The following is a 12,615-nucleotide window of genomic DNA, read 5'->3' on the forward strand; positions in this document are numbered from 1 at the left end:
TGACCCTTCCTCAGAACCGTTCTGAGGAAGGGTCACCGGACCCGAAATGTTAACTCTGATTTTTTTCTCCACAAATGCTGCCAGACCTGCTGAGCTTTTCCAGCAACTTCTGTTTTTGTTCCTGATTTACAGCATCTGCAGTTCTTTCGGTTCTTATTTAGTATTGATCCCTCATTCCAGATTGGTGCACAAGGGGAAACATCTCCTCTATGCCTACTATGTCAATCTCCTTCAGCATCTTATACCTGAATTATATCTTCCCTCATTCTTCTGAACTTTAGCAAGCAGAAGCCTAAAACTGCTCAATCTGTACTCGTAAGACAGGCCTTTCATCCTCTAACCATTGCTAATATACAACCCCCCGACACCATAGGTTGATATGCTACTACGTGGTTTTTTGCGTGCCTTTTTCTTAAATGCTTTTTGGAAATAAATATATTTTAATTTAGTAGAATCAGGGATTGAAATGAGGAATTTCACAACTTGTAGGTCATGAACGTCCATCAAATGGTGCCTTTATTTCCAAAGATGTTGAGAAGGCTGGAACAAGCAGACTGCAATGAAGTTGCAGTGTGGCATTTCAAACTAGTGTTGCTGGCCAGCTTGCATTACAGATTATGGAAAAAATATGGAGATTTTTAAAAAATGTTTCTTCAATGAATAATATATTGATGACAAAGTCTCTGAGTATTACATTTTACACTCTCATTCCACTTTATAATAGTCAGATGTTTAGTGATTCAAGCCATATTTCTGAGGAGTGAAATTTAAACCACTTGGCTCTTGAAACACAGGAATTTGTTTTCATTAATCTTTTTCACAAAGAATTTTATTCTGTTTAGGAAGGTTAAGCTTAAGTGATGGATGGGTTGCCAATATGTGCCAGTCGGATCTGGCTCATGTTATTCCCTGAAGCAATGCCCATAGGACACTGTTTATTGAGAAACCCAGGTGAAAGCCTGAGGCCCAAAGTGCAGAATATAACAAAGGGCTCAGAAAGCAGGATAGAAGAAGAGGAACAAAAACAGAAGTTGCAGGAAAAGCTCAGCAGGTCTGGCAGCATCTGTGAAGAAAAATCAGAGTTAATGTTTTGGGTCCAGTGACCGTTCCTCAGAACTGATGGTAGCTCGGAAATTGTCAGTTTATACACAGAAGATGGGTTGGGGAGGGGTGGAGTTGGTGATGATAAGGAGTAAATGATAGGTGAGGATAGAGCCCAAAGAGAGAGAAGAACAGTTGGACAGACAAAGAAGTGGCTGGGAGGGTGAATAGCTGTTAATGGACACTGTTAGTGGCTAACAATAGGCAGTGTGTAATGGCAGACTGTGATAACAAGGCCTGGTGTGTGGTTTATGGGACTAGGACATGGGAGAGTTCAGGCCGTAAAATTATTGAACTTGACATTGAGTCCAGAGGGTTGCAGGGTCCCCAAGCGAGAAAGGTTGCACTGAGCTTTGCTGGAACAGCGGCAGCAAGCCTGAGACAGAAATGTTGGCCAGGGAACAGGGTGGTGTGTTGAAGTGGCAGGCAACTGGAAGCCTAGGGTCTTTTTTTATGGGCAGAACATAGAGGAGACCACATTGTGAGCAGTGAATTCAATGGATTAGATTGTGGGAATTGCAGGTAAAGTGCTGCTTCACCTGGAAGGTGTGTTTGGGCTCTTGGATACTGGGGAGGGAGGAGGTAAATGGGCAGGTGATGCACCTTCGGCGGTTGCAGGGGAAGGTGCCATGGGGCTGTGGGGTGTGTTGGGAATGAAGGAAGAGTGGACCAGTGTATCGCAGAGGGAACAGTCCTTGCGGAAGGCGCACAAGGGAGGGGAGGGGAAGGGAATATGTATCTAGTGGTGGCATCTCGCTGGAAGAGGCGGAAATGGCATCTGATGATTTTCTGGATGTGGATGCTGGTGGGATGGCAGGTAAGTACAAGGGAACCCTATCGCTGTTGCAGGAGGGAAGACAGGGGCTGAGGGCAGAAGTGCTGGAGATGGGTTGGACCCAGTTGAGGGCCCTGTCGACAGCAGTGCTGGGGAATCCTCGGTTGAGGAAAAAGGTGGATATTTCAGAGGCTCCCTTGTTGAAGATGGTCTCATTAGAAATATGTAATGGAGACAGAGGAACTGAGAGAATGGAATGAAGTCTTTAACAGGAAGCAGAGTGCGAGGATGTATAGTCCAGGTAGCTGTGGGAGTCAGTGGGTTTACAGTGGGGACTATTAGTGGTCAGTCTATCCCAGAAATGGAAACCGAGAGGTCAAGGAAGGGACGAGTCAGAGATAGACCAGGTAAATGTGAAAACAGGGTGGAAGTTCAAAGCAAAATTGATTAACTTTTCCAATTCCGGACAAGAGACGGAAGCAGCGCCAATGATATCATCCATACATTGGAGAAAGAGTTGTGGGTGGGGGCCAGAATAGGACTGGAACAAGGAATGTTCCACGTACCCCACAAAGAGGCAGACATAACTGGGGCCCTAACAATATCCATCAATAGCTATTCACCCTCCTAGCCAGATTGTTATCAACTCCTTTGTCTGTCCAACTGTTCTTCTCTCTCCTTGGGCTCTATCCCCACCTATCGTTTACTCTTTACCCCCTCCCTTCACCCTATCTTCTGTGTATAAACCAGCAATTTCCTAGCTACCATCAGTTCTGAGGAAGGTCACCAGACCTGAAACTTTAACTCTGATTTTTCTTCACAGATGCTGCCACCATTCTGAGCTTTTCCAGCAACTTCTGTTTTTGTTCCTGATTTATAGAATCCGCATTTCTTTCGGTTTTTAGAAGAAGACGAGGTTGCCCATGAAGCAATGATTGTCAGGCTCAGGGTTTTAAAGCAAATAGTCTTCACATAGCTTAGACGAAGGGAAAGAATTCTTAAGAAAGACTAATGTAGAGTAGTGAATGGTCTAACTGGTCTTGATTTAGATATGGCACTGCCCCAAGAAGAGAGAGCATTTAGAATGTGTATTTGGAATTTGAATAAAAACAAAACAGAAAAATTCAGAGAAGCACTGATGAGAGTAGTTTTGTAAAATTTAAAGAGGAAGGAATGGATAAAAATCATGACTAAGAGTTAGTAGCTGAGCTTATTGGAGAAGTGATGATTTCCAAGTCACCACCATCCCAAATGATACTGTTCTGAAGTTGAGTAGTGACTGCTACTATCCAGCACAGTTCCGTATCTTCTAGGCTCAGAAGACCTCAGACTGTTAACTCATGGCTGTTTAGCAACAGAGAATAAATTATTACTTGCCACAGTTTGTGCTAGGTTAGGGTAAAGTCAACCAGGGTCCAGTGCAACTCCTGATTGCTGCTTGCATTGTGTCAGTGCTTATGGAAAACATGCTCTGTTTTATTCCTCCCCACTGATTTAACTCCAGGGCTGGATTTTCTCCTGGAAGGCCACCCATTCTGGGGCAGTAGAGGGCTGGTCAATGCATGAAAATGAGGTGAATAGACCTTATGGTGTTTCTTGACATTTAGCCCATAGTTTGATGCACACATGAAAGATGGGAAAGTGGGACAAAGTAGAAATCGGTAATCAAGCTTGGTGGAGGCTTATGTGAAGTCTGTCAACTTGCATTGTCCAATTCGGTGATTTGTTCTGTTTCTGTAAATTCCATGAGCAATTGGGATAAGCATTATGAGATGAGAGAATTGCGATGAGAAGAAATAAAATGTTTTTTTTTTGAAGCCTCCAGTCCATTCACAGACATAGAATCATTGAGTAATATAGCACGGAAACAGACTCTTCAGCCCAACTTGTCCATGCCGATCAGGTTTCCTAAACTAAACTACTTCTATCTGTCTGCATTTGGCCCATATCCCTCTAAACCTTTCCTATTCCTGTACCTGTCCAAATACCTTTTAAATGTTGTAATTGCCTCTGCAACTTCTTCTGGCAGCTCATTCCATGTACACACACATTCCATGTGTGAAAACATTGTTCCCCAGGTCCCTTTTAAAGCATTCCCCTCTCACCTTTACTTACGCCGTCTAATTTTAGACTCCCTTACCTTCCAGAAAAGACTTTGGCTATTCACCTTATCTATGCCCTCATGATTTTATAAACTTTTATCAGGTCACCCCTGAGCCTCCTACGTTCCAGGGAAGAAAGTCTCAGCCTCTCCTTAAGAACGCCAACCAATGCATCTCAAAAGTTCCTACTAATGTGATCACAGGGCAGATTAAGCTCTTGTTTGGTGTTTAAAGTCAAACATGAGGAATGGGTGGCGTTGGAATAAAAGAACGTATGGGAATCCTTCATCTTTGCTTCCCAATAAAGTTTCAGTGTCAGATTATGAGACGCAAATTGCCAAAACATCATGTTAAACTTCTGCTGGTTTCAACTGAGATGACGATTTGTAGACACACATTTGGTATACTTCGAACACTGTGCATCAATCATGCATAAACTGGGACTCTCAGGTTCTGCAGTAGTTAATGGGCTGATACAAAGTCAAACAAAGTTCCTTGTTTTTCTTAAATGATGTATTGTGTTGGATCATATTTTCTTGTTGACAGTAATTCTCTTGGGGTTTCTCAAAAAAATTAGAAAAACTTTATTTCAGCCATTTCCCAATGTTCAGTTTAAGCTTGGAGACATCTGGTTATTTAATTTCCCAACTGGAAAGAGTTGGGGTTGAATCCTGCCTTGATGCCATGTTAGTTAATTTCAAATCCAGCTATAAAGGAAATAGGACTTGGCTAATGGTTTGTCCAAGAAAGCACTTTATGAACAAAAATTTAAATGTGAAACAAGATCATTGAGTTGCACAGTACGTACAATGTGTTTTTAGTTAAAATACATGAATAGAAAATATCAGCAATTGTATACTCATTGAATGTAAACAAAAGATAAAACTTTTTTATGCTTGTGTGAGGTCATGGTTGCTTAATGTAATCACATTTACTTTACTAATTGCTAAAATCACATGTGTTACCCCATTGCATTAAGCCTTTGCCCTCACTGCACTGATTTTCATCTTGACTAAAAACCCATTATAAAACATAACAACACCTCAGGATGCAGTTGCTAATGGCTCACAGATGCATTTTCTGAGCAGTTTACTGAATGCCCAACTAAAGCTGACAATTTTCATTCAGCAAGGTCAGTAGTACCAGGCAAAATGGGATGAATGCACTTAGCAGAGGAATTTGGGTTTGGAATTTTTGTGGTCTCTTGAGTTCATTTTCGGGAGGATTGGAAGCCATTTCTGTCTACTACTGTTCTCCTCTTTTAAAAAAATGGCAAATTACTTTTTGTCTACCAAGATCACATTGGTTGCCTGAGATTTCACTGGTGGCATTTCAGATGAAACAAGGAGGAATTTTACTCTAATATTTCATCAGTGCTGTTTGCAAGTTGGAGGACCATGATCCCTAATTCAGGAAAGAATGATTGCGACAGTGAACAAGGCATGAAGCAACCTAACTCATTGTATCAATGGTGGCAAAACATCAGTGCCATGAATTTTTGTTAATTTTTTTTGAGAAATGTTCCTCTTGACCAAACAAAAACCTCCCCACCTGTTGCCAGCTGCAACGTGATACCCACACTCCCCTTCCAGTATTTAGCCTGCAGTTTAAACAGCATCTCATTCACTTCCTTAAGGACCACCTTTCACTGCTACAAGAGCAACTGCAGCAAATGCAAGGGAACATCATCACCAAGTTTTCCTTCAATCACACACCATTCTAACTGAAAAATGTTGCCATTTCTTCACTGTCATTTAAACTAACTTCCAAGTAACATCTCAGTGTATTTACACCACATGAATTGCTGCATGTCAAAAACGTGCTTTGCCACCTTTTTCTTAAGTACAGTTAGGGACGGACTATAAAACCTACTCTGGACAGTGATGGTCACATTCCATTCAGTAATAAATTTAGGAAAAGCTTAGATCCACAGTGTATCCATCATTGTCTTCCTTTCCATTAATATCTGCTCTGAGGGAATTGCACGACCATCAAAATTCAGACCGACCGTGCCTAAGTTCCATATCATGATGAACCTAACATCTCTCTCAGCATCTTTACAAATGGGAACATAGAAGCAGTCACCAGATGATACACTGCTGAAGGTTGTGTTTGTCTGAATAGAATAAAACCTCCTTCAATATTTTCCAGAGATAGTAGGAACTGCCGATGCTGGAGAATCTGAGATAACACGGTGTAGAGCTGGATGAACACAGCAGGCCAAGCAGCTTCAGAGGAGCAGGAAAGCTGACGTTTCAGGTTGAGACCCTTCTTCTTTTTTCTGAAAAAGGGTCTCGACCCGAAACATCAGCTTTCCTGCTCCTTTGATGCTGCTTGGCCTTCAATATTTTCCAGATTGTTTGTTTGTTTCTGCTTGTCATGTTAAACGTTCTGTGTGCTAATAAGCAATGAACAGTAAAATTGTTCACATTCCCGGACTTTAGTAGTATTTTCACCAGTCATTCCAGAGAAAAATTAAGAAAAATGGCTGCCTGTCTAATTCGAGAAAGTGCAAAACTTTGAATCTGAATTCACCCATTTCTGAAGTAAGTAGAATGTGAAGCCTGATGTCTCAGGATTAATACTGTATCAATACTGTATCGTTATTATCAAACAAGTTCAAAAACTGGCCCAGTTGGTAAATGTACTGCTTAGCTGTGGAGTTCTATTTGTCATGCCAGCTTACTGTTAGCTGCCCTCAGCCGCCATATTGCCGATTAGCACCAGTGCACCTAATCTTGACAAGTGAGATTTCAGTCAGGGTTTCTGCTGCAGATTGCAGGTGCTGTACTTCCATCACAGGATCCACTTTTTGACTTAGATATTGTCATTAGTGCAATGTAATTGTTTGGACGCGTTCATTTTACAGGAGCATATTCAGCCTCCAATGATCATGGAACTTCAGAAACTCTGAAAAACATGCAGTCTTGACAAACATAGCAATTGTGATCCAGTGACCGTTGCTGGAAAGTGTGTGCACAACTGTCAAACAACAAGCACTTTAGCCACAGTTACGGTGCGCTGCCAACAATAACTAGGTTCAGGTGAAAGAATAGATATTTCAGTGAGGTACTTGAAGATACACTTTCCCCCTTGACGTTTATATTTATTGACAATTCTGCACAATAAGGACACTGCAGCTCTATTTGATGGTACAACAGTGACCTCCTGGAAACTTCTCCCATTAAAAGAATAAAGACAACAAGAGTGGCACACAAATGAATCACACGGTCTCCAACTGGGGACTCCAGAGACTTAAAGCATCTGCTATGAATTGGCTTGGAATATAATGAGCAGATTGGTAGCATAATATGGGAAGTAGTTTCATTAACTGGTAAACAGCTAGTGAGCTGCTTCTTTTCTGGATTCTTAGGCTTGGGGTGAGACAGAGAATTGGAAGTGGTACTGGCTAAAATTGAGGTTCATTGACAAGTCCACTGAGACTTGATACTCATCTTTAATTATAGCCAGAAATTTAAAAATCCTTTATTAAAGAAGTTCTAATTTTTCTTCTTTAGCGGTGTAGATCCCTATATTTTAATTTAGAATTTCCTGCTGTATTTTTAGCATGTACAATGTTTCTGTCGAGCCCAGTTGATTTGTGGAAAGTAGCTAACTATGTACTTTGAAGAATCTTTGCACATTCTGGAATTACTGATCCCGAATATAACTGCCACCTTTTCTTGTAATGCTTTATCACACATGTGCCATTTTAATCTTTGTCTTTAAATCACATGCTACAACCACTAGCTACTATGCATTGAGTACATCCTACATGGACTTCACCATCACATGCGAGTAAACATTCAGTGCCTGATGGATATGTGCCATGATCTTCTCAACCTTCTCCATTGTACTGTACTGATATGTTCAAGGTCATTCTGGGTACTTTGACTCCCCACACTGGAAACAGGTCTACAACCTAAGGCCATCACAAACATCTGCTTGAAAACATTCAACACCACACTATGGTTGATCAGGCACAGCTCAGAACACTTTCCTGCCATTCCCTTGGAGGGACATTTGAAAGAAGTAAAACACTGTTTCCTACCTGTCAATGATGACGGGATCTGAAGGAGTTTCATTTCTGTTGCCACAGCTCTTTTTTTCACAGCAGCGGCTGGAAGGAAGCAAAGCAAATCTGTTCAGCAAACAGCACAAATCAACACTGCTGGGAGGAAGCAATGGCCTTAGGACTGCATAATGGACAGATTGGAGCATCAATCCCACTGTTCGATAACGTTTCAGCGCTCGAATATTTTCTTGTGTGTGTTTGCAGTGCAAAAACAAGTCATGCAGCCCAACAACTCCATATTAATGATAATTGACCCACACTCTGTTCACTGAGTAATCATCCTTTGCCAGGATTGGAGATTCCATCTTGCTAAATTTGTATCTGGATTGAGGGATATGGAAAAACGGAAGGAAAATGGAAGTAAACTCTAAGATGAGCCATTACTGAATGGCAGAGCAGGTTCAAGGAACAATGTATCCTACTGCTCCTATTTCCTTTTTCCTCACAAAAGCATTTCAAGTTGTACAATGCTAAACAGGTTAGGGAATGACATTTCTACCTCTGCATGATTTCATAAGTGAAGGCATTTTCTCAAGGTTAAATATACTAAAAGATACTAGGTTGATTTCTTGTCCAGATGACTGTAATTTGGGCTTCCCCCATGTCGGTTGTGAAAAATTAGCCGACTTAGGTCTTCAGTTTGGCCTTTGTTGAAAATTGGCAGCTATTTTGATCATATAGGCTTCATTGTTATTTTGCTGAGATCAGCTAATTTAACATATATTGTATGGTGCCTTGGTCCTTCGTGGTCCATATGGCTTAGTCGGTGAAATTGTTTTCTGAACTTTTGAATGTTTCCAGTGAAAATTTACTTTGCACGCACAGAGCTGGAGACTCACCAACAAAAAAAAAGTCATGCTCCTTGATTAATCTCATTCTTTTTCGTGTATGTTAATGCAGGAAAGTAACTACCATGCTTGAATTAAATAATTAACTTGGAGAAATCACATTTTTGTTGCATCAGTGCAAAGTGGAAAAGATATGCTGCATGAATTCTTTTCTTCAAATGTGTATGCATTGATTATTTAACATTATTTGGATATAAAATTAGGTTAGTGACGTTGAGAACATCCTGCAGTCTTGGATCTACATTGATAAGAGTCGGGCCCACAGCTGAGACAGATTTAAATTCTTTACTTGCATAATCTTTGTGGTGGACTTTACTCATGTCACGGTGACAATTTGACTGCAGAATTTTTGAGAACTTTAACCTCCTCAACATTAATATTTTTTCTGAGAATCTCGTGAATAACCATCAACATCATGATCTCTTTCAGGCAAAATGGTTAACAATTAGCATTTACTGTAGTGGGAAGGGCTGGGTGGCTGTGATGTTGGCTTTAGTTTTTATGTTTAACTTTCTAGTGAAATTTGTGTTTGTCAGTTGGGATGTTGCTGCTTTGTAATGGAACACTTCAGCAATCATTGTCAGCAGTAAATACAATCAGAAAAAGCTTAGCATGTGAGGAAAGAACAAAGCTCCTCGACTGCTTTAAACTGAAAGTAAATGTCTCTCGACACTGTTTACATCAAACACTCCCAGGACAGGGACAGCATGGGGTGAGATGCAGAGTGAAGCACTATCTACTCTATTAAACAAAATGGAAATATCCCTTTGATTTGTCCAACCAAACACTTCCAGAAATGTTAGAACATGGGGTTGGATGCAGAGTAAAGTGTGATTTGCTCCAATAATGTGGCTCAGCTACAGTCCTAACAAATAAAAACAGAGATTTTTCTCTCTTTTGCATTTGTGTTTTTTCAGAGATATCATATCCACCTGTGCCTCACAAATTGCAGGAATTGCTGTAAAAAGGAGTTGAGGGATGGATATCTTGGCCTGCTATTTCTCCACACAATGAAGTCCTAATTTTGGTCTTATAGCTGGAGGCCAAGTAAAGACCAGGCCTTTTCCTGCTGTGCATCAAAAATGTAGGATAACTGTTTCTGTTTAATAAAAGTGCCATTTTAATGAGGTCCTTTGCATTTGTTGCATGGAAACAGATAACCCAGCAAATGATCTGCTTTTGTATAATACCTTCAAATAAAGTAAAACATCCCAAGTTGCTTCGCTGTCGTGTTACAAAACAAGATGTAGCCATGTAATGAAATATTTGAACACTGATCTAAATCTTAGTTAAAAAGTTGCGGTTTAAGTAATGGCAATTGGAAGTGAGAGAGTTGATTAGACAGATGTTCAGCGAGAACTTTCCTAATCTTGGGGCTCAATACACAGTGCAGTGGTGTAGTGATTAAAATATAGGCATTACAAGGTATAAAGGTAGACGAACACCCAGAGAAGTCAGAGAGTTGCGGATTGTAGAAGGTGACAGAGATGTGGAATACTATTGTCCTCCTTCCTTGTCTGGAAAAGCAGAACAAATCAAAGGGACAATATTAATTCTCACTTCAGGACATATCCACTTTTCGTACAGGCCATGGTGGAATCTTAGATTGGCTTGTGCAGTGCACAAATGCTACCAGCAGTAGAGCTAAGGGCCTGTTGCTGTGCTCTAACTTACAGGTTATGTGCATGGCACAATAAGTCTGCTGAGTATCATTGATGAATCGAGAGAGGGCTCAAATAGACTTTGGACTGTATCCTGAACACAATTGATTTTAATGTATCACAAACACTTCAGTTTCTAGGGATTGTCAGAAGCACACTGTGAAACTTAGGACAAACCTGTACCAACAGAACGGTCCAGCTCAAACAGCACAAAGGATAAATGATTAGTCATGGAATTTAGTGTGAAGATGAGGAGAAGGCAATACAAATCCTACCTGTTCTAATTACCTTAGAGGAAACGTAAATGGTGTACTTAGGAAGCCAAATAACTGATAGTAGGATTGAAGAAATGGCAACTCTGTCCTGGAGTAAGTGGCTTCACAATAAGATTGGTTTTCAACTGAGTAAGGAGGTTGGGCTCAAGAAGTTGGGACTGTTGGGTTCATGGGTGAAGTTTAGAGAGTAAGTTTCTGTGTGAAAGGCTGCCAGGTGAGACATTAGAACATTAACCAGTCAATGAGATCATGGCTGATCTGTGACCTGCATTTTCTCTTAGCCTTTAATGTCTTTAGTTTACAAATGTCAATCAAGCTCAGTTTGAATATTAGCAATTGATCAAACTTAAATTGCCATTTGTGGGAGAAAGTTCCAAAGTTCTGTCATCTTTTATGTGCAGGAGTGACTCCTACATTTACACCTAAGGTGATGCCAACAGTATCTTTCAGTGATTTTGGAGGTTGTATGGGCATGGGTACAATCAAATGGTGTTGGTTTTCATTATACTTATGGTGTGCAGTCCAATCCTTCATACTGTTCTCAGGACTGACAACAGCAGTTCTTTCCCCAATGACAGTTGTGCAGATTTGTACCATCTGTTGGGCAAAAAGCAGGAGAGAGCAAGTAGCATAGCCATGTGAGTAAGGACACATCTGTGCCAACTTCCTCTGTTGATCCTTAGTGCTATGTGGTTAGACAACTAAAAATGTTGTCACTCTCAGCTGAAATTTAGATTTTAACCATCTGGTTTGCCAAAGCACCCAGGTGATGTTTGTGACATTATTCCTCTTGTACTACACCTTTTTCACCAATCTGAAAGGTTGATTTCTTAAACAGAATGGCAGACATTATGGATCCCCAGCCAGATAATTAGTAAGGTTGTTGGGTTCCACTACTACTCTGCGCTCAGTACTATTTGATCTGAAAGCAAATATATCACCAGCCAGTGATATTTTCTAGAAATTGCACACAGATACAACAGCAACAGCAAATTGCACACTTCCATTGACTTGAATGTGGAAAGGTGTCCAATGATTTGAGGTTGAGTAGACTTGAGTCAACACTTTGTGGAATTTAGATCAATGAGCTGTGATAAAGTTTGAAGCCTGCATGTGATTTCTGTTTTAAGATGATAAAATTCTGAGGGGCCTTGACAGGATCAATGCTTAAAGGCTGTTTTCTCTGGTTGGAGGGTCTAAAAGCGGAGGTCATAATCTTATGGTACGATAGTGGCACTTCAAGTTGACATGAGGATAAATTTCTTCAGAACAGGCAATTTTGAATTTTTGGAAGTTTTATACTCTAGAAAGCTCAGTTGAGTAGATTCAAAGCTGAGTGTGCTCGACTTTTGGCCCCAGGGGAGTCGAGGGATATTGAAATTGGGCAGGAAAGTGTAGTTCACATCAAAGATTGTGTGAAGTTCGCATTGTATAACAGAGCAAGTTCAAGGGGCCTATCTCTTTCTGCTGTTTTTCCTCTTCCTCTTATTTTTTGTTTTGAATTCTTATGAAGTTGTCCTTTAAGCCGTCCATGGGTTTGTAATGAAAAAATGGTGGGTATGCCAAAAATAGATGTACTGGAATGGGTGACCCCATACAGGAAATGCAAGGGAGGGTCTAAAGAACAAAAAACTTGTCGAGACGCAGTAGGCTTTAGGGAGGGAATGCTAAAGGATGACTGGACTGTTGCCAATAAGAAAAGAGAGACTTGGATATCAATAGTGCCTTTCAAGATATCAGGAAGTCCTAAAATGCCTACAGCTAATTGAATACTTTTG

At 40.6% G+C, this 12,615-nt stretch overlaps 1 protein-coding gene across 1 annotated transcript in view; it reads right to left on the bottom strand.

The window, feature by feature from the left end:
* LOC109914284 (transcription factor COE2) overlaps positions 1-12,615 on the bottom strand; it is a 247,157-nt gene that overhangs the window by 208,431 nt on the left and 26,111 nt on the right. Inside the window, exon 6 of the mRNA XM_048618628.1 lies at positions 8,030-8,098. Within this exon, the coding sequence (XP_048474585.1) occupies positions 8,030-8,098 (69 nt within the window). The remainder of the gene's footprint in view (positions 1-8,029; positions 8,099-12,615) is intronic.

This window comes from Rhincodon typus, chromosome 40 (genome assembly GCF_021869965.1).
Source record: "Rhincodon typus isolate 14 chromosome 40, sRhiTyp1.1, whole genome shotgun sequence".
Lineage (NCBI taxonomy): Eukaryota > Metazoa > Chordata > Chondrichthyes > Orectolobiformes > Rhincodontidae > Rhincodon > Rhincodon typus.